General features: G+C 52.1%; 3 protein-coding genes across 4 annotated transcripts in view; 1 reads left to right on the top strand and 2 right to left on the bottom strand.

Annotated features, from left to right (window-relative positions):
- The window catches only part of RAD50 (RAD50 double strand break repair protein), a 248,484-nt gene that overhangs the window by 60,797 nt on the left and 160,805 nt on the right, over nt 1-26,882 (top strand). The window lies entirely within an intron of this gene.
- IRF1 (interferon regulatory factor 1) lies at nt 10,891-17,919 on the bottom strand. Of its 2 annotated transcripts, none has more exons than XM_043912146.1 (10): nt 17,787-17,919; nt 16,676-16,767; nt 15,258-15,357; nt 14,285-14,461; nt 14,112-14,161; nt 13,872-14,004; nt 13,561-13,680; nt 13,174-13,223; nt 12,193-12,328; nt 10,891-11,878 (listed from the first exon to the last, which is right to left on the bottom strand). In XM_043912146.1, exons 2-10 carry the CDS (start codon nt 16,760-16,762, stop codon nt 11,766-11,768), a joined length of 966 nt encoding a protein of 321 aa, XP_043768081.1. In that variant the 5' UTR covers nt 16,763-16,767; nt 17,787-17,919; the 3' UTR covers nt 10,891-11,765. The 2 variants fall into 2 exon arrangements, with proteins under 2 accessions (XP_043768081.1, XP_043768082.1); XM_043912147.1 differs by having other exon boundaries at nt 13,561-13,632.
- LOC122700732 lies at nt 22,834-24,232 on the bottom strand. The gene is made up of 3 exons (XM_043913799.1): nt 24,058-24,232; nt 23,548-23,993; nt 22,834-23,155 (listed from the first exon to the last, which is right to left on the bottom strand). The coding sequence occupies exons 1-3, from the start codon at nt 24,230-24,232 to the stop codon at nt 22,868-22,870; spliced, it is 909 nt and encodes a 302-aa protein (XP_043769734.1). The 3' UTR covers nt 22,834-22,867.

Genomic DNA, 26,882 nt, shown 5'->3' with positions numbered 1-26,882 from the left:
ACCCAGGACTGATCTCCTTTAGGATGGACTGGTTGGATCTCATTGCAGTCCAAGGGACTCTCAAGAGTCTTCGCCAACACCACAGTTCAAAAGCATCAATTTCTCGGCGCTCAGCTTTCTTCACAGTCCAACTCTCACATTCATACATGACCACTGGAAAAACCATAGCCTTGACCAGATGGGCCTTTGTTGGCAAAGTGATGTCTCTGCTTTTTTTTTTTTAATTTATTTTTATTTATTTATTTGGCTGTGCCAAGTCTTGGTTGTGGCATGTGAACTCAGTTGCAGCATGTGGAATCTAGTTCCCCAACCAGGGATCGAACCCAGGGCCCCCGCATTGGGAGCACAGTCTCGGCCACTGGACCACCAGGGAAGTCCTTGTCTCTGCTTTTTAATATGCTGTCTAGGTTGGTCATAACTTTCCTTCCAAGGAGTAAGTGTCTTTTAATTTCATGGCTGCAGTCACCATCTGCAGTGATTTTGGAACCCAACAAATAAAGTCTGACACTGTTTCCACTGTCTCCCCATCTATTTCCCATGAAGTGATGGGACCGGCTGCCATGATTTTAGTTTTCTGAATATTGAGCTCTAAGCCAACTTTTTCACTGTCCTCTTTCACTTTCATCAAGAGGCTCCTTAGTACCTCTTCACTTTCTGCCATAAGAGTGGTGTCATCTGCATATCTGAGGTTATTGATATTTCTCCCAGCAATCTTGATTCCAGCTTGTGCTTCTTCCAGCCCAGTGTTTCTCATGATGTACTCTGCATATAAGTTAAATAAGCAGGGTGACAATGTACAGCCTTGACGTACTCTCTTTCCTATTTGGAACCAGTCTGTTGTTCCATGTCCAGTTCTAACTGTTGCTTCCTGATCTGCATATAGGTTTCTCAAGAGGCAGGTCAGATGGTCTGGTATTCCCATCTCTTTCAGAATTTTCCACAGTTTGTTGTGATCCACACAGTCAAAGGCTTTGGCATAGTCAATAAATAGATAGTCAATAAAAGTCCACAGATATCAGCTCCTATTATTTACTTTACTATTTTCTTTATTTGAATGGACAGACATAACTTCAGTGTCATTTACTGAGCATGCAGTATTCATCAGGCACTGCTAGGTGCTGGAATATGACAGTGAACAGAATAGGCCTGTCCATGGCCCCCTGAGAGCTCGCAGACACTCTGGGAAGACTTGTTGATTGAATGGTTGAATGCACTGTGATCCACACCACCACCAGTGACATTCAGACGTTCCTTGGGTGCTCTCTGCGGGTTCAGTTCAGAATGCATCCTCCCTGCCCTCCAGTGCTGGAATGTGAGAGTTATTGAGGAAGACACCACTGTGGGAGTGAAAAAACTCTGAAGCTGAACTGTCTAGAGATCAAGTCCTAGCTCTGCCACAGACCCACTGTGGGACCATGGATGAGTTGACTTGACCTCTCTGAGTGTTGGTTATCTCCTCAGTGAAATGGAAATAACAATCCATCCCTCAGAGGCAAAGATGATCAAATAGGGTCCCTGCACTCCACAACTCCAGGGGGTGCCATTCACAGTTTAGTCTCTACAGCTGCTGGTGGCCTAGGATTAAACGAGACCACTTTGGCTGTGTGACCTGAAGTTAACAGTCAATAAATGGTAGCTATTGTTATGTACAAGTTAAGAGGGGAGCAGGGTTCATTGCAGGCTGGCAGGCTGTTTAGGATTAGACCAGGCTTTGTTCTTCAAGGAAGGGCAGGGCTCTGAGAAGCACAGCCTGTGATGCAGGCAATTGTCAGGAGGCAGCGATTCCCAGGGCAGGTCTGGTGGAAAGGAAGCTGGTGAGGGAGGTGGTAAGGAATTCTCTAGAAGAAGCCCACTGGAAGCTGAGCATGGAGCAGAGATGGATGTGACTAAGATGAATGCTCTAATTATTGAACTGCAGAGAATCCTAGAGAGCATCTTGTCCAGCGTCCAGTCTCACTGGGCCAGCAGAGACCAGGGAAGAAAAGCCGTTGAATCTCTGAGGTTCTGCAGCGAGGACCAGAGTCAGGACTCCTGCCTTTGCAGCACCCAGCTCAGATGACTTCCAGTCCAGCATGTGGTTACACAAAAGGAAGTACCTGGCATTTTTCATACGTACATATATATATAATTTTTTTCTAACTGTAAAAGTACTTATAGGTCATTGTTAAGCATTTTTAAGTTACAGCAATATAAAGAAGAAAATACAACCACCTACAGTCCTACCAACCAAAGATATCACCATTAGTATTCTGATGCATTTCTTCTAGTAGGCATCCCATGTATAAAATTATACATTATATATTCATTAGATTGGAACTGTATTGTGTAGAGTTTCATGTTCCATCTTTTCCCCTGTAAAATTGTGTTTCATGAGAAAGAAGGACCATTTTTTATGCAAAAGAAATTCTAGAAAACTACTTTGCTTAGGAGAAAAAAAAAAATGTGCAAAGCCCCAGTCTGCAGTGGTTGGGAGGACATCCGGCGGGCTGCAGGGTGGCTCTGTCTCACGTCCGGTCTGAGCTCTGAGGCAGCGGCACCAAGAAAGGCGAGTCCTTCTCTCCTCTCCTGCCCAGGCTGCGGCCTCCTGTCTGCGGGCAGGCAGAGTTGATGAGTTTGCACTCAGCCTTCCTTCCCTGACACAGGATGTGTCACCCACTCCATACAGAAGCCTGTGGGGCTGCGATCGTTATTACGGATAGTTACTGCTCGTGAACGACCACAGCATCTCAGTCTGCGCGGTACAGCGTTTCCTCACGCATTGTCTTTCCCGAGACTCACACACACACAGTCAGGCAGGTGAGACAAAGGCTGTCTCACCCATTGTACAGATGAAGAGGCAGTCTCCTAAGAGGTTTAGTGCCTTCTTTGAGGCCACACAGCCACAAAGTAGCAAAGCAGGGATTTTATGAAGATCTAGCTGACTTTAAATCACTTTGGTGATTTTTTTTTCCCTCTCAACTTTCTTTCTCTCTAGTCCTAGCTTGTCCTAAGCTAAACTGGAAGAAAATCCTTTTAGTGAGGCCAGAGACTGACAGAGCTGTGCGCACTATGGGTGTGTGGAAAGGACACAGAATACCGCCCTGGGAGTGTTAAGCCAAGTGCTGTCGGCTCTGGCTGGATCCGCTGAGTGGCCTGACCTCAGGGCAGCTCTTCAGGACAACTCAGAGCCGGCACCATCGGAGGTTTGGGGAGTGGGTTTAGGGAGGCAGCTGCTTCCTGTGGGCTAGCCCCACAGAGGCACTACTCTTCAGACATCCCTCTTGACCCACCCAGTCATGGGGCGCATGCCCTGCCCTGGACTCCAGAATCACAGTGTCTCCCAGGACAGAGGCAGCTTCTTCCCAGAGGGGCTGTGGAACTCTGTGAGGCTAACTCTAACCGAGGGATTCTGAGCAGCTACGTCCCTCAGGTGGTGTTCCAGAACTACTTCTCTAACAAATCACCATAAACTAAGTGGCTTAAAACAACACAAATTTATTTTATTTCTGTAGGTCAGAAGTCCAAAACGGGTCTCACTGAACTAAACTCGAGGTGTCAGCAGGGCTGCGTTCCTTTCTGGGGAGCTCTAGTAGACAGTCGGCTTCCTTGCCCATTCTGGCTCTTAAAGACCACTTGCATTCCTTGCCTTGTAGCCCCTTCTTCCATCTTCAAAGCCAGCAATGATTGGTCAAGTCTTTCACATAATGCTGTCCGCCTGATTCTGATTCTTCTGCCTCCTTCATTTAAGGACACTCCCAATTACATTAGACCCATCCAAATAATCCAGAATAATCTCTTTATTTCAAAGTGAGCTAATTGGCAACCATAATTCCCCATTGCCATGTAACGCACAGATTCCATACGTTAAGATGTGGACCTCTTGATTCCACCATGGACCATTATTCTGCCTACCTCCTCTGGGTTCTCCAAAGGCCCTGTTCTGAGACACAGAAAGCAGGCCAGACCAGACCACAGTCAGGATGTGCCCACCCTTATTAGGAGAGGTCCTTTATGCTTAGGTCCTCTCCTTCAGCTCAACCTGTTCTTGATTCCTCTTTTCCCATCCTCTGCTCCCAATCTTAGGTAGAGAGGAGTTAGGTAGGAAGCGCCAGGGAGTGTGGACATGGGGGAGAGGGGATGCAGGCTGGATGCAGCAGGGCTGTAAGAAGCCCTGGGAGCTGCGCACCTCCCACGCAAAGACCCTTGGGCTTCTAAGGACTGGGGCCTGAGCCTTGTCTCAGAGCACTCAGGTGCTGAGGTCTAAGGGTAGGTCCAGGCCTGGAGCAGGCAGCCAAGTATTGAAGCCCCTCTACCTCAGCATCTCTGACTGCCCTTGACAGCCAGAGCTTACCTGGCCCCTTTCCTCAGTGTGACTGCTTGTCTGCCTTTACTCATTCCCTTTTACCACTCCTTCTCTGGGCCTCAGGCTGGAACTTTGTGGGGACCTGAGGGAGCCATGGACCCTGTGGAGCCTCTGTCCCTGGGCTGCCTGCTGAGGTCCCCAGCGATCTAAGACCCAGGAGGAGGGCTACCCTCCAAGTAAGGTGACCAGCTTACCCCATTTGACCCAGGACTTTCTCAGTTTTAGCACTGAAAATTCCCACATCCCATGAAACTCATCTGTCCTGAGCACACTAGAACACTTAGTCATTCTACCTCCAAGGCCCTTTGCCCCTACTAATCTACTCTAGATTACCTCAGCAGCCTGGATGGATGGCCCTTTGGACTCTTTGATGCCAACCTCTGCCTGGTGTCTGGGAGCAGAGATCTGGGGGCTGATGAAAGGCTCCAGTCGAGTGCTGGGGAAGCACAGATCCCAGCTTGCAGTGTTCCCAGCAGAGGCAGCACTCCTGGACCCATGCCACGTATCTACATGGGGCAGAGCTCCTAAATATGTGGACAGGGGAGTGAAAAACTGTGCTTGCACCCGGACCCTAAACATTTAACAGCCCGATTACTTTGGGGTGGTGGATTGCAGGTGGCTTTAATTAATGTTTCTGTTTACTCATCTGTATTTCTTAACTCTGTACAATTAAACCATGTTCTTTTTTACTTGTGTACATTTTTAATAAAAGAAAGTAATTAATGACTCAGCCTTCCATCTCCAGCAGTCCCACGGAAGGACACAGATGGGTTGTGCTGCTTGTCGTGGGACACAGTGGCCCTTGTTCTGGGGCCTTTGGCCTCTGGCTGGTCATGGCCCATTCTGCCCAAGGCTGCCCTGCAGGGTCAGAGCTAGTTACCACTCTGCGCCCTCCTTGTCTCTCTGCCTGCTCCCTGCACCCCAGAGTCCAGCCTTGATTATCCCCCAAGGAAGGACTCAGACAAGCCAGGTGGACTGTGAGTAGAGAAGGTGAGCAGATGCTAACTGCAGGGCTTTGCCGGCCCAGCATTTTGGAAATGTCCTCAAGCGCCTCAAGATCCTGCCTGAACAGGATCTCCTCCTGTGAGAATATGGAGATGAACTGCTTGCCTTGGTGGAGCTTCCAGTCTGGTCAGAGTGGTTGGGCACGTGGGGAGTAGCAGACAGGAAGGGAAGAGGCACTGGCTGGTGAGGTTTTGCCTGTGTGAGCAGTCAGATCTGTGAGGGCCCCAAGACTGCATTGCATGTGTCTCAGTCTGGCCAGAGACCAAAACTAGGGTCCTCCTGAGGATCCTGAGGAAGGCCTGTCAAGTGGGTGGCAGATGGTCTCCTAGGAGGAGAACTCAAGTGGCTTGTCAGTTCATGACAGAAGTGCGGCAATGAACTGTTTTCAGATGCTGTTCTGAGTCTTAGAAGTTTGAACATCTTTCAGGCCCTCCTCTGCCACACCCCTCCGCCTGGCAAGCTCAGAAGGAGCACTGGAAGGGGAGCTCTGAGTCCCCATCAGAGGCAACCACTTTCCACCTCCCACAGGCAAGGGCAGCAGCTCCACCCCAGTTTACCATCGCTGTTGTATGGGCAACATGAAAGGACTTCTTGACTTCTCTCAGTTTTAAAGAATGCAACTGCTCTTCTGGCATAATGACTCCCTCCCTCCCTATTCACCTACCAGATCCCTAAAGACCAGCTCCACACAACCACAAAACTTCCTCGTTCCATGAAGTCAGCTTTCTCAGAGAAGCCTGACACACAATTTCCTCCCCTCAACCCCGACCTGAGGACTCAGATGGCCTGGGCCACTTACTTTGCTCCTGAACTATGATCCCAAGCGTACCCCTTCACCTGTCTGAGCAAAGGTGTGGCTGGATATTTCTAACTGTTGTGCACCTGCCCTATAGTTCTCGGCCGATTTGGGATTGACAGTGTGAGGGAGAAGACACACCCACCTGGCTGGCAAGGGAAAGGGGAGAAGACAGAGAAGGACCCAGACCAGTCAAAGGCAGACGGCCAGAAATGGAGCTAAGCGGCACCCTGGCTGTCTCTCAGCAGGGTCCGAAGGGTGGGGGAGGCCTTTCCTGAAAGAAGCTTGCCAGTGAATCTGAGAGCCCACCTGATGTAGGGCTGCCAGAGGTGCTGGGTTTTCTCAGGGGTCACAAAGCCAGGAGTCGACTCAAAACAGCCAGAGGGTGGCCCCAGCCTTGTGTCTGAGAGTTAAGATGCACCACTGACAGGCTTGGCTCCTACCCAGAGCCAGAGTCCAGATCTCTGAGGGCCCCAAGGACTTAGCAAACAGCCTGATTTACAGCAGAACAAGAGAGACCCGGTTGCCTTGCTCAGACAGAAACGCAGCTGAAAAAGTCCTCTTGGATCCCTAGGGCTGAGCTAAGGCCTAGCAGGCTGGAGTCCCCTGGAGCTGGGAGCTGGTTCACAGAGACTTGCAGGACTAAGCCCTGCGCTGAGGCCAAGTTACAGGCCAGTGTTCCACCCTCGGGGGCCCCACCCACTGAACTGCAGGTGGCCTCCAGGGCATTTGCATCACTTCCCTTTAGGACCAAGTCAAGCCTCACCTCACTGGGGCCCCGGTGGCCCACAGCCTAGTTGCCTGGGGTGGGGCAGGGAGCTGAAGAACGGGGTCCCACACAGTGTCGGGGCAGCTGCAGCTTCTGCTGCCTTCCATGTCTACAAATGATTTTTGTGCATGAGATACTAGCTGCCCCAGGCAAGCTATCCCAGACGTCTTCCCGAGGTCTCAGTTTCCTCCTCTCTGGGCAGCCTGACACTGTGGAACCAGTCTGGGCTCTGGGCAGACAGATGTAGGTTGGAATCCAGGCCCCATGCTGATTAGCTGAATCATCCCGGACAAGCGCCTTGTGCCAGCTGAGCTTTGGTTTCCGTGTCCGTGACCAGGGGCTGCAGTGGGGTGCCAGAGCCGTGGTGCAGACAGGGAGCTTGGCAAGCCCCGGGTGCAAAGTGAGCCCTCAGGGCATGTTGTCATTACCTAGCCGGACTCTGAGGTCCTTGGTCAGTTCTGCTCCTCCCTGAGCTTGTGGAGCTGGATGGGGGATGTTGCGGTGGGCAGACGTCTGTCTGTCCCCTTATACTCAGTCCCCACGTCCTGGCCTCATTGCCTCCAGTATCTTCCCAGTTTAAATTAAACTCAGCATAGACTCCCTCAGCCTGCCTCACCGCTGACCTTACAGAAGTAGGGGGTTCTTCTACAACTCCCCACCCCTAGGAAATGGGCAGAAATGGGTCTCTTGGGAGCTGCCTAGAGCTGGGAAAACCATGTGGCCGTGTGTACCCTTGTGCTGCCTTAGACTTGGCCTCCCAGGCGAGCCCTGGCTGACAAAGGCAAGCCTCACTCTGCCCAGTACTTTGACTCCTGGAAAAAGAAGTACATGAGCTCCTCATTCTCCCTGCAAGCCTCTGCCCCTTTGACTGGCACGAGTAGGAAAGGTGAGTGCAGAGTTCTGATGAATTTCAAATGTCGTTGTGATGGGAGGCTTAGCTGTGCCCAAATTGAGAAAGGGCACTACGTCTGACAGACAAAAGCTTCCTGGGTGCTCCAGCACGGCTGCTGGGGAATCCTGTACCTTGCTCACACAAGGATTTTTGGATGTGTGCAGACTGTGTAAAAGACCAAATGTTCCCAGGGAATGACAGACAGCCTGGGTGTGACCCAGCCCCACCAGCCTGGGGGCATCACTTCCAGGGGAAAGGACCCCACCTCCAGCCAGGCACAGGACTTTTTCCAAGACTTCAGTTGTGTCTTTGGCAGTCCCCACCCAAGACTTCCAGAAAGATCTGAGAAAGTGCTTATCTTGCACACAGTACACTGAGAGATACTGCACACTGATATGTCAAGAAGGGATGATTGGCATGTCTTCCCTAAAGGTCTTCTAGGAAGCTAGCATACTAGCCTCTAGCTTTCTTTCTGTTGCCAAGTGAGCTGAATGAATAACAGCCCAATTAAAGGGACACCTTCAGAGTAAGGCGAGGAAATTCCTTTCACTAACCAGAAACGCCCTGGAACATCTGTAGACTTGGCAGTTCTGCCCGGTGTGCCTGAATCCTACTTTGTTGGTTTATCCCGTTGGAAGGTGGTCCCTCATGTCAGTGAGGTTCTCACAACCCCCGCAAAGCAGATCTTTCTATGAACTCCTAGTCCCTCAGCCAAGAGCTTCTACCATTAGTGCTTCAACTGAAGTTCTTGTGAGTAAGCCATAAAAGCATTGGCAGGTTCTTCAAATGAATTTAAATTATTATTCTCAAATCTGACACAGATTATACTGATGTTGCTCCATTTCAGGCACTATTTGGCTAATGAGTTAGTGTCAGCTGCCATCATCCTTAAGTGAGCATTGGACTTTCCTTTTTCTCCTCAGGCGTGGTGGGGTGTGGTAAGATAGCTCGCCATCCTGGAAAATCTGGCTCCATCTCACACTACCCCTCCAGGTCTGGCCACTGGGACCCAGCTCCCTTGGGAAGGGGAGAGGGATATTTTTGGGGTCCCTTCTGGAGATTCCAAGGAGTTGGTTCCAGTTGTCTCAGATGCCTAGGGTATGAAGAGTTGGAGACCAGGACTCTAGAAACTCCGTCTTGGCTCTAGAGATTGGGAGCTCATTGATGGAATTCCTTTCCCATTTTGGAAACTTATAAGTGATGAACTTTGTGTACTAAAACGTGAGAGATATCCATACCTATCTGGGACTTCAGCATATCCACTGCCTACTTACTATCAGGGATTAAGTCTGAGGTCCCTGCTGTTTGCTCTGGGTTGCATGCCTCCCCCGACATCCCTCCTAGGTCTGATCTACCTGGCTTCACACTATTTCCAGCCATCATTAGTTGGAAAAGCCACCCACTAGACCTTGCCAAGCCCCCAGTTAGAAGCCATAGAAGGCTGGCCTCCCCCAATACTATTTTTCACAGTAAGGGCTGGGCCCTGGAAGAGCTGGGAAAGGCCTTATTCCTCTCCTGTCGCCAGGTGATGTTACTCTTGGAAGATCCAGGTGGATCTTCTGATGGGCAGGGCTTGAAACGAGTCTGTCTAGACCTCCACAAGTAGAATGCCTACCCAGCAGGAGGCCACCTGCCATTCAAGGAACAATACTTCATAAGCTTTGCAGAGAATGGCTGACTGAACTTTTACCCATTTTCCAGTTTTTTCTTTATTTTCCCACTCAGCCTTCCCCCTCTCACACTCTTTCCAGACAGCTCGGCCCAACAAGGGGTTTCTCGGACCAAGAATATGGTCTTGATTTTCCTGAGCAACCCCTTCACCGCCATGGCTTCATTCCCTGGAGGATACTAGTGATGCCTGCTGGCTTTCCTCGGCTGGCCTGCCTATGGCTGGGTGCTGTTTAGCCCTAGAGCCAGCCTGCAGAGAGAAATGAGAAAAGCCCATTTCCAGATCCCTGAATCGGTCCTTCATTGCCTTGTATCAGTAATTCCCAACCTGCAGTTTTCAGAAACACTGTCCTGATTTTTCACCCAGAGATTCTGTGTGTGTTAGCCTAGGCAGAACCCTGAAAAGATGTGCAATAAGGACGTCTGCTTCACGTAAGTTCATCCAAGATTTTCCTAACACATTTGCACATGGAGCTGTTACACAGTACACTGCAGGGCTGATTTTCAGCACCAGTTATTATTGACTGTCAAAACAGTAAAATACTTTTGAACAGTCAGATGAATAGTCCCAAGCCCCAGTCCCCAGTGTCCTCCAGCTACCCCAGCCCCTCCCCCTCAAATCTGTTCCCAATCCAGTATCTACCTGTACTGTCCAATATGGTAGCCACTGGCCACGTGTGGCTTTTTGAATTTTAACTAACTAAATGAAACTTTTTAAAATCCAGGGAAATCCCTGGCGTCCAGTGATTAGGACTCCAAACTTCCACTGCAGGGGGCATGGGTTCTATCCTGGGTCCAGGAACCAAGATCTTGCATGCGAGCAGCACAGCCAAAAAAAATTTTTTTAATCCAGTTCCTCCATTGTACTGGCCACATTTCAAGTGTTTGGTTTAGCACATGTGACTATACCACTGCCTGTTGTAGTGGACAACACAGAGAACATTCCCATCACTGCAGAAAATGGACAGCAAGTTATGCTCAGCATAGAAGGCCTCGGGGATCTTTATGGGGCTGGTGTCTGATCTGATGGTGACCATGCTGTGTTAACTGATAACTTTGTGAAGTAGCACCTGAGTACACTTGCATTTGAGTTTATAGCAAAACATTAGTTGATGGCACATCCCTCAGAAGAACTCAAACCTAACATTCCTTGGGCCCCAGGAGCCCCAGGTCAACTCATAGCTCTACCTGTATAGCCAAGGGCAATGACTGTATTTACATGAACATGTCCCAGTGCCACAACTGTCCTTTCTCCTGCCATCTTCTCCATGACCACAACTGAAAGGATTTCACAAAAGGTGTGTTACCACTCATCCCAAAGTTAAGCTCAGGCAGGATGCCAACACTGAATCCATCAGAATGTGTCTATGAAAAGTAAAATCACCTATGATTTATCTCTAAATAAAAGGCCACAACCCTTATAAACAATACAATTTTTATAAAAAGACAAATGTACATATTTACACACATGTACATATGTGGTTACACAAGACTTAGTGGTCAGATGGTATTTCCAATTTTAAATCACACCAAGGCACTCACGCTTGCCTCTCTGGGCCTGCTGGGGGCTGCCGGGGCCTGCCTGAGGGGGCACGTGGGAGCAGGGCAAGGCACAGTATAAATAAATGCGAAGGCCAAGAGCTTGGGAAAACGTTAGTGTACACCTCTGATCAGAAACGTGGCAAGGTCCACAAGAAAAAGTGCCAGGGTTTTTTTTCACAAGCCCCTCAGCCTAAGCAGGGAGCAGGGCAGAGCTCCTCTGAGGCAGGGGGGGCACTGTCCCACAGGGACCCCATTCTTCCTTCACATTTCACTGGCTTTGGAACAGTCCCCAGGGCTCAGCTAGGAGGGGAGGCGGTCACTTTGGGAACAGGATCCACTTAGTGCAATTGTCTCTTAGTGCAGAGCCCGCCCTGGAGTCGGTGCCGTGTTTTCTGAGGTCACTGGTCCGTTCCCTCGGGCCAGCTCAGGGATAGCAAAGCCCTCTCCAGGCAGTGGGGCTCAGAGGGGAAAGTTGGAGGCTGACTCCTGTCTGAGACTGCCATCTGACATGCCAATCTCAGATCCCCATCTTCCCAGGAGGCAGGGCCAGCTTTACCCCACAAGTTGAGTCCAGACCCTGCCCTGCCGGACTGCAGGGGGCCACTGTCCCGAGGAGCCTTCACCCTTCGTCAGCAGTGGGGTCACACTTCATCATATCAAGGGGCCACAGGATTCCTGCTTCTCTGCACCACCACCACCATGATGCCAGGCCCTGTGGCCTAAAGGAGTCAAAGGAGGCCAGGGGGCCCATCTATGGTGCACAAGGAATGGCCTGGACGGAGGGCAGCCTGACCGGGGTCAGCAGGCTGTCCAACCAGCTGGCATCCATGTTCTTCATATCTGAAGATATCAGGCCAATATACCCTAGAAGATATGAAGAAGGTTGTGTGAGGACGGGGGTGAGGAGGCAGGTGTGTTCCCCCACCCCACCAACCCTCCTGCCCATTCCTGGAAGGCACAGACACAGCAGCTCCTGCGGTCCACCCCTCAGCAGCCTCATCTTAGGCAAACCTGAGGGCCTGGGAGCCACAGCCAGTCTGCAAGCTGTCTGTACCCCGATGAATTTAAGAAGGATGCTTTACCTCTGCTGCTGTCTCATCCTGCCCCCAAGACTCCCCCACCACTTCCATGGTTTTTCCCATCTTTGAGAAACTATATTGGATCCAGGGTCGTCTTACCCCCAGGGCTGTCAACTTCTGGCTCCTCCTTGCAACTGAACTCTCCATAGACAGAGGTGGGCTGGGCCCCGGGTTCATTAAGCAGGTACCCCTTCCCATCCACGCTTGTCTGCTGCCACCCTGTTTGCTCCAAGAGCTGGGGACAGATAAATAAGAAGCCATCAGCTCACTTCCAGTACAGACTCATCCTCTGGCCCTGCCCGCAATGAGCCAAAGCTTCCCAGCCAGGATCAGGTCCTTGGCTATTTTCATATTCTCAGATGGATACAGATGTGGAGTGCAGTTAGGATAGAGGCCTGGAGGTGAGGGTCTGCCCTGGGCTAACATTCCCACATCTACCTTCTGGCATAGAATCTCCAAGACCTCCCTCTCTATAGAGTAAGGACATACCAACTGGGAGGGTGGCTTACAGCAATGGTTAACATGCTAAGAAAAGATGCCTAGAAATTTCAGCTAGAGATAGGGAATTATGCCCATGTCTCCATTTTCTGTGCTGAAGGAACACAGCCTGGGTACAGCTACTGCAAAAACTTTTTTTTTGTATTTATTTTAAAAACTGAAACAGAAAAAAACCTGGAGAATAATTTGCTTTAAAAAAAAAAAAAGCCATCATGTTACAGATCCCAGAGGCTGATTATTGAAACCTGATGTGCATTTCCCAAACTAACAGGACTGGGGCATGTTGGGGCGGAGGACGCGGGCCAGGGACCCAGCACTGATGGGAGCTGAGTCAGAGCTATCTGAAGCCTGCTTTAGGACAGCATGTCAGAAACCCAGCCTCCCTCTTGCCCTCATTCTCAGTGTTTCTTTCCCGTCAGCCAAAAAGGCCAGTGGTCCCCAACCACACGGATGTGACACTTGTCGGACTATGCAAGCCAACAGGTCACAACAGCAGCAGCTGCCTACCCTCCAGTTTGGAAGCCCTCACTGAGAAGTAGCCACCTCTAAAGGGCACCAAAGGAGGAAGGAAGGGGCTTTTACCTTCATGATGTCCTCAGTTAATTTCCCTTCCTCGTCCTCATCTGTTGCAGCTGTGGATGGGGAACAGCAGAGAGGTTAGCTGAGGTCAGCCAGGCCCACCCTGAAGTGCTAGCCCACCCGGTCCCCCTGCCCCTTCACACATACACACACACACACACACACACTGGCCTCCCAGCAGATGTCTGCCTGCCGTGAAGATTACAGAACAAAACATTGTCCTGGTGACTCAGCCTCTTGAACCCTGAAGCCACACCTCTTCCCACCTCTTCCCTCTCCTCTCCAGCCCACCAGTCAGCTCAGTGCCAAGCGGAGTTCTGAGCGTCTTTTCTCCCTCAGGAAACCCCTCCTTGGACCCCAACAGGAAGGCCAGGCCCCAGAAGCACGAACCTTCGGAGGTGGAGGGCATGGGCGACACCTGAAAGTTGTACAGGTCGCTGGTGCTGTCTGGCACGGCTTCCACTGGAATGGGCCAGATAGAAAGAGTGCTACTGACGCTCGGTGACAGCGCTTCAGGACAACAGAAACTGAGGGTCAGAGCTGTGTGCTGTCTTAGTTTGCCAGGATACCCAGCATCCCCCGCCCCCACTTATAGCCTGCTCCAACAGGCCACCATCCACAAGCTCAGTGCCTGCTAGATCCAAGAGTAAGAGCCTTCCCACCAATCTATGCGGTTCCCTGACAGCCCCAGCCCTCCTCACCTGGAGTGAGAGTCCGTTCAATGTCTAGGTCCTGCCCCATGTAGCTGCGAACTGTGTAGTTGCTATGGTCATCAGGCAGGGTGGAGCTACTGAGTCCATCAGAGAAGGTATCGGGGCTGTATTCCCCATATGGCTGTAGAAGGAGAAAGACGCTTAGGCCTAGGCTTGCTGTGGCACTCCTTTCACTACCCACCCTGATCCTCAGGAAACCAAAGGCTAACTGCTTAGGATCACACTCACCTTCTTCTTGGCCTTGCTCTTAGCGTCTCGGCTGGACTTGGACTTTCTCTCTGTGGGGCAGATAGGCTGTCAGCCCAGCACTGGTAGAGGCAGGCATGCCGGCCCCAGCTGCCCTTCCTCCTCCTTCCCTCTCTCCCTGAGGGCTTCCCCAGGACCCAGAGCCCTTTGGGTACCTTTCCTCTGGTTCTTGGTGAGGGGTGGGAGCATCCGGTACACCCGCACAGCTGAACTGCCCTTGTTCCTGCTCTGGTCCTTCACCTCCTCAATATCTGGCAGGGAGTTCATGGCGCAGCGAAAGTTGGCCTTCCAGGTCTTGGGATCAGGCTCCTTTTCCCCTGCTTTGTATCGGCCTAGTGGGCAGGAAAGGTGGAGAGGATCATCAGGGCTATAGGTGGGAATCCTCATTTGTGCCCTGGCTCGGAAGGACAAAGACAAGGGTATCCTTAAAGCTTGCATGCTGCCAGAGATCCACAATGATCAAAACAGCAGGTATTCCTGGATGACACTGGTGCAGGCCCTGGGCTTCTCAAATGCCCAGACTTGGGCATTTGATACATCCAGCAAGCCTCCAGGAAAGGCCTACCCAGAAGCACTAGAGAGCCCAAGCCCAAAGTGCTATCTTTGTCACGGATCAAGGCAGTCCCTCTTTGGCTGTCAGCAGCCAGAAAGAAGGCACTGGTGCTTATCTGATAGTTCCAAACATGGGAGAGGACACAGAGTAGGCAACAAAGAATATTTACTGATAGGGGGACTGAGTGGTCCAAGATGGGCCAAGAGCCCCATCCTTGAAGGATAAAAGGAGGCTGCCAACCAGATGGGCCCAGGACCATTGGTCAACATCAAGAAAAAGGAAGGCCTGGATCTTTTTCAGTGTCCATGCTTGCCACTGCTTTTGCCAGGGAGAACTTTAATTCAGCCACAAACTCCATGAAGCCACACTTTTTAAGATTTTAGCTTTATAAATTCCTTTGTGAACTTGCTGAAATGATGAACCTCTCCCCCAAAACAAAGGCCTGCTCCCTGCCCACCCTGAATTATGTACATCTCAGGGAACTCAGAGACCCCAGTGAAGATCCTCCATGTTAAAAGAAGTGCCTCCCCTTCTCTCCTTCCAGCTCCTCTTAAGCTAGAGTCCAGCACACTCACCTGTGTGAATGGCCCAGCTCCGAAACAGACAGGCATCCTTGTTGATATCCCAGCCATGCTTCGCAGCGTGCTTCCATGGGATCTGGAAGATCATCTCCTCCTACACAGCACACCAGCACACGTACACACAAGGCTGTGTCAGCTCAGAGACCACAGGCTTTGGGCCCTAATCTGCCCAGCCCCCCAGGTCTGGGAAAAGACTGACTTCCCTTTTTCACCCTGACATCTGGCTGGGGTTGACCCATCCCGACAATGGCCTAAACAGACTGGTCCATCTCTCTGGATCTCTCAGAAGAGGCTCTGGGTTCTGATGAGCTATGGCATCATCAGGTCAGCAAAGACCTCCTTCTGCTCATTACAGATGTGCTAGGACCCATACAGAGGACCCCTGGATGCTTCTCTCTGGCTTGTCAGCACCAACATGGAAGTGAGAACTTGGTCCATTATATGGGGCTTCTCAGAACAACTGTGAACACTGGCTCCTACAAAGGGGGTCCTGGTCATATACCTGCAGGGGCCCAGGACCAGACTTGGATGATGCCTACCTGTGTGACCCTGGCATTGACACTGTACCTCTTTATCCCTCACTGGTTTCCATGAAATGGGAGCAAAAAAAAAAAAAAAAACACCACAGTAACAAATATAAAAGCTAAGGTCCCACTGTTATCATTACTGGTGGTTAACAGTATGGATTTTTGAGTCAGGTTGCTCAGGTTCAAATCTTGGCTCTATCGCTTTTTGTGTGATCTCATTATCTACCTCTCAGTGCCTGTTTCCTCATCTGAAAATGGAGATATTAGTAAAATCTTCCTCACATGGCTACTTTGAGGATTAAATGACACAGTGTAAGTAACATACTTAACATGGTGCCCTGCTCACTCCTAGTAAGTGAGCATAGTAAGCATTCGCTATTATTATGAATACAATTAGTACTACTAAGCCTTCAGGGTCTGTTGTTCTTTTTTAAACAGCAAGAGGCCACTTGGGTCTGGACAACTGGTGCAAGATTAATTCTTGGGTCCCCTGCTGGGTCAGCCACCTCTTCCTGCCAGCAGTGCCCACTTCTCTGTTTCCTATCTGCCCAAGTGGAGCCCTCTAGAAGGCTGTGTGTGCCTGTAGAGGTCTCCCTCAGTACAGGCCAGAACTCTGGCTCTGCAGATGCTGGGAGAATCTTGCTACTGGAAAACTGTAAGTGGCCTCAGGTGAATGCCCCATGCATACCTCAAGAAGGGAGGTGGGCAGAAGGCAGCCAGTGGGGCCCTGCCTAGGCTGGGTCTTATACACTCCCTGCAGGATCCACTGGGAAATACATCTACCTACTCCCTATCACTTCCCTTTTTGAACTGCATCTGAAGCTTTGGACCCCTAAAGAACATACGTTAAAACAGTGGCAGAAAAATCCAAAGAGTAACACTCACTTTATTAATCCAGATCAGCCCTGGGATTTGGTTGGAATTAATCTGCATCTCTAGCCAAGGTCTCATGCGCATCCGAGTGATGGGCATGTTGTCTGTGAAGAGAAGACAGAAGGCTCCTATTTGGAGTCTGTTGAGCAGTCCCTGGCCACTACCCAGCCCCACCCCAGGTCATTCAGTTACCCTCTCCTGCCCTCATCTAGATACCAAGTACTACAATCATGCTGAAGAGGACTTTCTCTCTAATAAAACCACCCTCCAAATCTTTTCAGCATCTTGAGCAACACACTCCTTCCCTCAGCCCCTCCTGGACAGTCTTGGGAGGAGACAGACATGCCAAGTGATACTTTCAAGATTTATGTTAAGGAAGAGACAAAACACACAGATATCTAAGTACTAGAACTTTTCTCCCCAAATTCAAATTATTTGGAAAGAGAGGGCTTCTTTTGCTTGATGCCAAGAAATTTTCCTGTTTGAGTTGTCACTAGCCGTGCACCTTCCCTAATGGACAGTCACCCTGCATCCTGGTCACCACCACCCCCCAATCTATCCTATGCCTCCCTGACAGCCACAGTGCCAAGGCCCGCACGCTAATCCTTTCGACCTGGTTGCCCTCCTTGAGTGAAGTGGCCCAAAGAACACCTGTGGCGCCTCTTCCCGCGGCTCCGGGAGGTCCTCCAACCACCCAGCGCAGCCAGCCCCAGCCCCCGCCACCTGCAGAGACAGCCTGAAACCTGGGGCCTGAGTCTGAGCTGGAACCGCCGAAAAGCCGGCGCGGGGAGCAAAGGGCGCCCACACGCTGATATACACTCGAACCCCGCGCACAGCCCTCGGATGCGCGCAACGAACACACAGGGCCACCCAGAGGCCGCCAGCGGCTTCGCGCACACAGGTCTGCGACAGCGGCCAGGCACGGACAACCTCGGCGGGGTGGGCGGTCCACGCCGCTGCCCGCCCTCCCCGCACAGCTGCTTGCGGCTCCTCCAGCGCCCTCCCCAGCCCGCGCGGGGGCCCGTCGCTCTCCCGGCAAGGGTTTTCGTCCCCCATTTCCTGGTGCCCCGAGCGCGCCTTCGTCCGATGCCACCGGTGCCCCCTGCGGCGAAGGCGGGCTCACCTCGACAGCAAACGCTATCCGACGGCAGCAACCGAGGGTCCCGGCGAGCGCTGCTTTTTGCGAGCGCTAGGAGCGCGATTCCAGTGGGAACGGGGAGAAGGCAGAGGATGCCCGGGTCGCGGAGCCGCTGGGCACGGCTGGCCTTGACTTGGCACGGCTCTCGCTGGCCTCTGCTAGCCCGACTTGGGTGCACGTCCTGCCTCGACGAAGGAGTGGCGCGCTCTGCCTGAACCGCGGCGCCGCGGAGAATCTAAACACTTAGCGGGATTCCCCCAGCCCAGGCTGGGCCCCGCCTCCTAAAGAGCCGAGAGGACGCCCATTGGCCAGCGCCGCCTCATCATTTCGGGGAAATCAGGCTGTTGTAGAGCTAGCGGCGAAGGGGAAGTACAGGGCGGCTGCCCCTCCCCACCCCCTCCGGCCTGGCGCCGCCGCCCCGGGGCGATCGCGGGCCCGCCCCGCCGGCTCCCACTCCACCCCCATACCAGCGCACCCGGGAGAAAGCGCTCCTGGAAAGTCGAACGCCCCCGGCCCGCAGTTACTCCCCTCACTCGGCGCTCACCCAGCCTGCTAGTTCCTGAGGCCATCTCTTTGCCCTTCTTTCCTGGGGATGCCCCCGGGATCTCTGTCTTCCCAGCCCCGGTGAGGGGGTCACCCCGGCACCTGCCGTCCTGTTTAGAGTGGACTCAAGGATTGAGTCCTTGAAAACCAACCTGCTTCCTCAAGCCCGTTAATGGGTGTCAAGAAGGGAGGGTTTCGGTTTTCAAACTGTCCCTTTTCGAGGGGTGGCCCACCTCCGGGGGGTTCACCTTCCCCGGGGAAGTAAAGGAAAGCCTACCCTGCGTGGGGCTGCCAAGACGAGAAGAAATCCCAGTTTGGCCGCTGTAGTTTCCTCAACTCCAAAACAATAGCCCTATTTTGCTGCTTTACTGTGACAGAGATGATGTCTGTGAAACATCATGCCCTACTTGGGCAGCAGATGATGCGTGGTTTTCGAGGCCCCTGCCAGACTCTGTGACCAGGAGAGACCTCTTCCGCTTCTCCATCTGCATCCTTGGGACTGCCCCACTGCTGGCCTTAGGGAAAGAGAGAAGGGTTTCAGAGAAGCCAGGACTGCTGAGTTGGGGTCGGGGGTGGGGTAACCTTGGTTCCTCCTAGCACTCCTGCCTTAGGCCACCTCCACAGCCTCAAGTGGCCCTTGCCTGAGAGCCTTCCCTGGCAGCACTGGTTTAGTTTCTGGGGCCTCAGGGCTTGGTCCAGAGAGATTCTGGGCAAATGGGGTAATTGCTTACCTTGATCAAGGCCATGGGTCTAGCTAAAAGGTTGGGGAGCCCAGGTCCCAGGTGCTTTGGGAATGACAGCTATCGAACTCTTGTGCTTACAACTAGACCATGCCCTACTTGTACTCCTAGAGGCCGGGCTGAATGTTCATATTTCTCTCCAGAGCTCTGGCCAGCAGGCTTCTTCCTTCATCTCCCCAGAGCTGCTGACTCAGAAGTAAATCTCTCTTCCAGGTCAGGTTGGTTGTATCATTCCGGTCACCCCAGCTCTCCCTCCATAGCAGCACCCCGTTGCAATGTTTCAGGCTATAAATAGACATGTGGATGCACCATTCCACCTGTCAGTCACACTGTAGCTTTCCTCCCACAGAGGAAATGGATGGGTTAACCCAATTCTGGTACACCAGAATCTGATGCTGTGACTAAGGCCACACTTGGTTCCCAGGAAACCAATAGGAATGGGTCAGAGCTGTCTGCCAGATACTGATGGCTGGGAGAACTGAGAGGCAGAGAGACAGGAGACACTGTGAAGAATGAGACTACCTGGGTGTTAAGCAAACGCAAGGTGCTGAGGCCCTGGAAGGGGGAGAAGGGTTGGGGTGCTTTAAATGACAGGAGGGAGTGGGAATGCACTACAGAAACCAACACCTTTCAAGCAAGAAGAGAAGAAAACAAGTGGCTCCTGAGTTGCTAAGTCTGTTTTCTGTGCAGCAAATGGGTGCTTGTCCTACCCCTAGGAACCTGACATATCTGCTGGAAAATGCAGAGTGAGATTAGGGAAGTGAAGTTTGCATTTGATGTCATCTGAGACATTGACCTTGGGAAGGCAACAGGAGAGAGTAAAGTGTGCTTTAAAATAAGAATTTTAATTCATAGATAATCATCTGTATGTATACATCTCTAATGAGTATCTTTCTGTGTCAAGAAATGTACTTCTGCAATATCATTTATAATGGGTATATATTATTCCACCATAAGGATAAATAAAAATTTACCCAATTAATCCCCTATTGTAGGACATTTAGGTTATTTCCATTTTTTCATAATACAGACAGCACAGTGTAGCTAAATCTTTGCACACACCAATCATTTTTTTGCTAAGGAGAAATTCCCCAGTGTTAGTATTTACCAGTGAAATTGTCATTTTACATTTTTGAAGTGTTCTTTGCCTTTTTTTTTTTTTTTAATTTTTAACTTTAGGGATTCTTACATACTCTTGATGCTTATTATGATTGGGGGTGCTATACTTCAAATCAGTGAAATAAAGCTAACCCCTGTTTAAGCATCTCACATTTTTATGTAACTGTTCTTGATGAATCCCATTCTAAAATGTATCACACATTCCTTGTGAAGCTGGACAGACGCATTTTGTCCTTTTTAGGTTTCTGTCAGTAATTCGGGGCTGGCCTTTCCACATTTCTGACTCAAAATACTCTTCGTACTTCCAGCCATCCCCTTTGGGCAGGTGACCTCCAAAACCATGCTGTGGCTGCCTTCTGGCTGCTCCCCTACAAACCTAACCACAGATTCCACACACAGCAAACAACTCTTGGCCTCCCCTTTCCACACTGTCCCCAGCACATTTCTTCCTGGTCCCAGCTCCCTCTCTGGTGAAGTCTTTCCCATCCTCCTCCCCCCTTGGCCTCACCTGGTCCTCTGGGTTTTTCTTCCCTACATCAAGTCCTGCTTTCACATTTGAGGATCAGACTGTTGTTGCCACAGCCTCCCCCTGGGAGTGCCTCTCTATCTGGCCTGCCCTCCAGGCACCTCTGCACTAGAATTATTTCTGTAACTTTGATGATCTCCCTAACATTTAGGGTACACACAGAAGATTTGAGTTCCCTTAGACTCTTTAGCCCCACATTCAATTCACTGCTGACTCTGGTCCCAAGGGTCCCATTCCAACCTTCTGTCCCACAACTCCCCTACCCTTGGACTATAGGGCCACGGAAAGATAACACAGAATTTGAGTTGTGAAGCTGCATCTTGTGCTTTTTGCCACTTTTCCGTGTGACCTCAGGCAAGTTACTGTCCTTCTCTGGGTCTCAGTTTTCTCATCTGTAAAATAGAAGTACTCTCTGCGCATCTGTCCTGATTGTTACAAAGATGAAAGAAATTATATAGACTATCAAATTCCTTTCTCAAGTGTAAGACATTACTCAAATGACATGTACTCACAGTAATGCATGAACCTTTCACTGTATTTCCATTTTCTAAACACACTTTGTATTTTTCCCCTGTCTTTGCTCTTTCCATTTGCTCCTCATCCCTGACTTCCTAGGATACTTGCATCACTCACCTTACCTGCTGCCCGCCCCCCACTCCCCCCACTTCAATTTTAGTCTCTGTTTTAAGGCCCAGAGCAAATGCCTGGTCTTCTATGAAGCATCTCCAAAGCAGCCAACCAGAAATCCTTCCCCTCCTCAAAACCCCCTAGCCCTCAACTTTCATATTGTCTTTTCTCTTCTACTTATCACCTTCTGGGTGGTGATTCTCTGTGGAACAAAGTCTGCATTTGTTTTTTGTTTTTTTTTTACCAGCTGAACATTATGCAAGATCTTAGTTCCCAGGGATCAAACCCATGCCCCCTGCAGTGGAAGCACAAAGTCTTAACCACTGGACCACCAGGGAAGTCCCAAAGTCTGGTTTTTCTGCAAGAGACCCGAGGGTTTTCTGCAGGGTTCCTCACACTGCAGCTGGAGTTAGCTCCAGAGCAGGGTCTCACTCAAGGATACCTTCCATCTATACTGTCACTCAGTAAGGATACATTTATTGCAGCTGTTCTGTACTAGGGTCTGGAGTTTTCTGGGCTGGCAGATGAGGCTGACTGGCTGGCAGAACCACCTCTGCAATCAGGCTGCTGAGGGCAAGATCAGCTATCTGGAAACCTTTTCCTCGATGAACCAAATCATGCCCCCAGTCCCCTCTCTCAGGCTCTCAGAGGCTCTCAGTGTTCACCACCCAGGGTGGGTTCCAGTTAATCCTGAAGTACAGGACCCAGCAAGGCTTTAACTAGGTTTTTGAGAGTAGTGCAGCCCTGGGCCCCTGTAGGGCCTGCCACGCAGAGAAGAGGCCACAGTCCCCAAAGCAGATGAAACCCAGCAGGCATTTCACCCCCCAGGTCCAGAGAGAGGGCTATCTTTGATGCTAAAAGTCCATCCCAACCATCATTTATTTTCACAGCAACTTGGAAGCAGGGCAGTCCTAAACTATGAAGCGCAGAACACAAAGTCGGGCATAAAATAATATAAAAGCAACCCAAAGCTTTAAGTTAGAATCTAGGCATCATCACCCTAGCTGAAATGAGCCTAATTGGAGATGAAGAAAGTCGTTTTTTAATTCATTCAACAAATATGAATGGCACTCCTGCTCTGGGTCACTTCCAGGTTTGGCCCTGGAGATGTGCTCAGGCACAAGACTAGCCCCTCCCCTCTCACAACTCAGGCAAAAATGGTGTATGACACAGCAGAATACACGTTGTGCTGTTATAAAAATACTAAACGCAGAGTGGGAGGCTGCAGCTGACTGGGAAAGCACTAGGGGTCTGGCGATATAAGAGTGGGCCGAGGATTGCTCCAGCGCTCCGGGACCGGAACCCCGGAGCGGGAGCTGGGTGTCAGTGTGGGCTGCCGCTGATGCCCTCTGCAGTTTCATTTCTTATAAACACTGCGTTGGGAGGAAAAGCAGCCTCGGCTCTCCAACCACCCCAAGGGGCCCCGAGGCGGGGCTGAAGCTCTGTGGCCAGGCTCAGTGGCCGTGACCCGGAGTGGGGCTGGATGGGACCTGCACCCTCCTCCACCCTTCCTACTCCCACCCCACCCCCGCCAATGGGTCTTGCACTACGGCCAGCGCCCCTGGCAGGCTTCTTGGCCTTGCTGGGGGTAACAGCACCCCTACTTCGTCCTGGGTAATCGAGTCCTGGTCTGGAGCCCCTCGCCCTAGGTGACCCAAGTTCACGCTTCCCGGGGACTGAGATGGGTGTGTTTTTGGAGGGGAGGGGGCGCGAGCTCTTCCGGCCAACTTCCACATTCCTGCTCGGCCCAGGCTGGGGGTGAGTTGGGGTGAGCGGCCGGCTCTGGGCTGGCCGGCTTCCTGGAAAGGGAGGGAGGGAAGGAGAAAAGCAAAGCCTCCAGTCCTCGCGGCCCGGGTGGCGGCCTGGGACCGCCCCTCCCCCTCCGCAGCTGGCTGCCCCGCCCGTGCCAGGCAGCTCACCTGCCGGCAGCCGGCCGGGGCACTTCCTCCTTCTTCGCCCAGCCTCCCGCTGCGGGCCACAGGTTTGCAGCCAGCTTCGCAGCTACAGGCTGTGTGATCTGGGGCAAGTTGCCAAACTGCTCTGTGCCCCCCCCCCCCCCCCCCCACGATGAAGGGGTGCAGAGTCGGAGTACAGGGCTCTTTGTAAACGCCCCTGCCCTTCCTTCTTATCCCCCCTGCGCCCCTCCCCTGGTTTGGCGGACGCACAGTAGGCGCACACAAATGGCGCCCACCTCTACATTGTTGCAGGGGAGCTGTCTTGGCTGCCCCCCGCCCTCGCTGGGCACTCCGCCATCGGATGCAACCTGAACGATCGGGTTAGAACTGCAGCTTTCCCGCGGGCGGTGCTGAGCCGCTGGGGACGACACCTGCAGGGGGTGGGCGCCGAGCGCAGCCCTGGCACTCAGAAGGGCCTCCCACCTCCATCTCGGCTCCGTCGGTCCGGGAGGGGCCGCTCCGGCCGCCCAGTTCAGACCCAGCCCCGGGCGCAGGCCCCAGTTGCCAGCTCCCGGCTGGCGCGGGGGGCGGGGCCTGGGTTTCGGTTTCTTGCAAACGCGGCGGCGACAGGGAAATCGAGGAGTTTCCGGGAACCTCGCCGGGAGCGCAGAGGCTCGCGAGCTGCGGATGCAGGAGGAGGAGGGGGACGGGCGGGTGTCCAGTGTCGCGGGTCCGTGGCCCTCTGGAAGTTCCAGCGGGAAACGGGGAAAACCGGCCTTGGAAAAGCCCCACCTGCATGCACCTGCCCCCAGCCTCCTCCCGGGCGGCGTTCGTTCCTAAGGGAGCGTGGTGCGGTGTGGATGCAGGGGCTACACTTGCATGAGAAGACCGGACTGTCAGGACTGTGGAGGCCCCCCTCAAAGGGCCGAGGTCCCCAACTGTAACACTGGCTTGTTGTGTTGTCTTCATAACTCTTATCATTGTCTTCATAGCACTTACCATTGCTGAAATTATCCTTTGTGTGTATGTGCTAGAGGATTCCTCCCACCTGTCTTGGAGCCCCTTGAGGGTGTGGCCCTGCCTGCCTAGTCCAGCCTGCTGGGTCCTGAGAGCCTCTGATGGGGCTAACACAAGGAGGATATCGGGTGAGTGCTTATTGAATGGATGAAGAAATGGAATGAGTTAGAGGCATTTAGGGTGGCCCCTGTGGCCTTCTGAGCTGCTCCCAGGGGAGCTGCTCCCTCGGGGCCCCCAGCTGTTCTTGCCCCCTAGCCTGGTCAGGTCAAGCTGATGCCCCAGCTGAAGGAAGTCCCACTCTGTAAGAGAGGCCTCAGCCTCCTTGGGAGGGAGTCCCCTGTGACTTCCAGAGAACTGCCCTCCAGATGGGGTGGCTGGGCAGTGAGCACACTGTCGTCATCACAGAGGAATGTTGCTGTGGGGGTCGGTCACTTCCTTCCCTCTCCAGGGCTTGCAGCTCAGGCCTGGGATAATTGGGGGTTGGGCCTGCATCTGAGCCAGTGAGGCTGGGAGTTTGGGATTGTGCGGCAGAGTCTAGCACCCTACCCTGACCTCTTCAGACCAAAGTCATGCCTGTGGTTAAGGTGGGCTGCGCACACATATTTCCTAAATCCTTGCTTTGGAGCTCCCACATAAAGATCTCCTTGCTTATAGCCTTGAGAACATGGCTCTTGGAAAGACAAATCAAACAAGTAGAGCTCCCTGAGTCCAGAGAAGCTGAGGGTGGAACAGTGAGTACCAGTGGCCACTCTGAGGCACCCAGCTAGCCAGTGGAGGGGCAGACAGACCCTCAAGCATTCCTTGTCCAGTCCAGCATTGGTTTCCTCTGGCCCAGGCTCAGGAGAAGGGTGGCTGGCCTGGGAGAGGGCCAGGGAAACTCCAAATGCTGCAAGAGTGGGTCTTGTGCTATGAACACAGTCCCTAGTGACCCTGGTGACTCAGCCTGGGAATCCCAACTCCAGGGGCTGCCATGGAAAGAAGGGTTAAGACATTGAGGGGGTGCCCCTAAGGTGTCCGGAGACCATGGCAGCAGTTTAGTGAGGCTCCAGACCAAATAAGGTCTTGTCTCCTCCTTCTCTTGTGGCCCAAGTCTGGACCCACCGTTGCTGGTCCTCTGCCTAGACCAAACAGTCTCTCTGAGGCAGAGAACTCAACCCCGATCCCTGATCCTCTCCCTTAAAGTGGACTTGGTGAAGGACCTGGTCTTCGAGTGTCTATGTCGGACTTCATTTGCAGTCTCCTTTTGGAAACAGTAGATGTAGCTTAAGCTAGAAAACAGCAACAGGAGTATGTCTTTGTAGCTTGTATTCAGCAACTGCTGAGTTATAGGAATGTTCACAGAAGGAAAACAGGGCAAGAGACAGGAGAAAAGGGGGTTGGCCCAGCAGGTGCTCTGTCCTGTTCACTGCTGTAACCCCAGGATCCAGCCTTGCCTGAACGCAGCAGATACCCTATGAGCGAGGTGTGGCATGGATGGGCATGGATGGATGGATGATGGATTCGGATTGTCTCAGCAGTATGCCCCCAGTGGTAAAGAAGAAGGGAGGGACATGGCTTTCCTGAGCATCACTGTGGTCATTTCTGTGTGGGTCTGTCATTCCAAGGGGATCTCTGCTCCCTTTCCAGTTGTCTTCACATTGTGTCCGCTCCTAATCATGCAGAGAGACTGGGTGTCCAGTGACATCGGCCAGCCAGCCACGTAACAAGGGGAAGGGGCTGTTAACATCAGGTAGGGTTTCTCTTCCTCTCCTGGAAGGTAGGTCCACAAAGGCCTCAATTTAGATAGAACCTCAGCTCAATGTGAGAGGTTCCAGTCCTTTCTCTGCATGAGTGAGTATCAAGAAAGTCTCTCTTGACTGACTGACTGACAGGCAGGAGGGGTGAAGGGTCAGCAGAGACCCACCTGCCTGGATAGTCCGGAGAAAGCACGACTGACTGCCCTCCAGCTTGGCAAGTGAGAGACTGCAATGATCATGTCACCAGGTTGGATAGCCACTGTGATAGCTAACTCCTAGATTGCTGCTCTGGGAGTATTTCAGAGGACTCAGTCCACATTTGGGGTAAAATGGACCAGGGTTTGCTGGGAGAAGGAGCTCTTAGCCAGGAGGCCCCTGGTGACTTGCCACTGCCAGGAAACAAAAATTAGTCTCCTTTCCTCAAAAACCCTCAAGAATGTTGGAAAAGACTTCCCACAGCCTCATGGGCTGGAGCACACATGTATTCTTTGTTGCTAGTTGAGTGGTGACTCTAGAAGCCTGAAGACATAGGGGCATCTGATGGGCATGGAATGTTTCTCAGGCCCATGCCTGTACCAGCCATGCAGAGGCACTTCGAAGTGAGTCGGCACGGTCCCCACCTGCCACCAGCTACCCTGGATATAAGCTCTCTGGGGACAAAAGATGGGGTTATTACCCTCAGAGCCCCCTCCCTGACACCCAGCTCATTCCTTGCAAACAGCAGGCAATTAGTAAGTGCACTTGATTGCAGAATGACAGATGTATATCGTACCTGGAGTATGAGGCGAAGGAGCAGAGATGCTGGGACGTGGGGACAGAAGTGACTTATCTCAGCCAGAGTTCACAGGCAGCCACTCTGAGGAACTGGCATTCAAGGG

The sequence above is a fragment of the Cervus elaphus genome, chromosome 9 (genome assembly GCF_910594005.1).
Source record: "Cervus elaphus chromosome 9, mCerEla1.1, whole genome shotgun sequence".
NCBI classification, from domain to species: Eukaryota; Metazoa; Chordata; class Mammalia; order Artiodactyla; family Cervidae; genus Cervus; species Cervus elaphus.
Note: the sequence above shows the minus strand (reverse complement) of the source record. Positions and strands in the feature narration are given on the sequence as shown.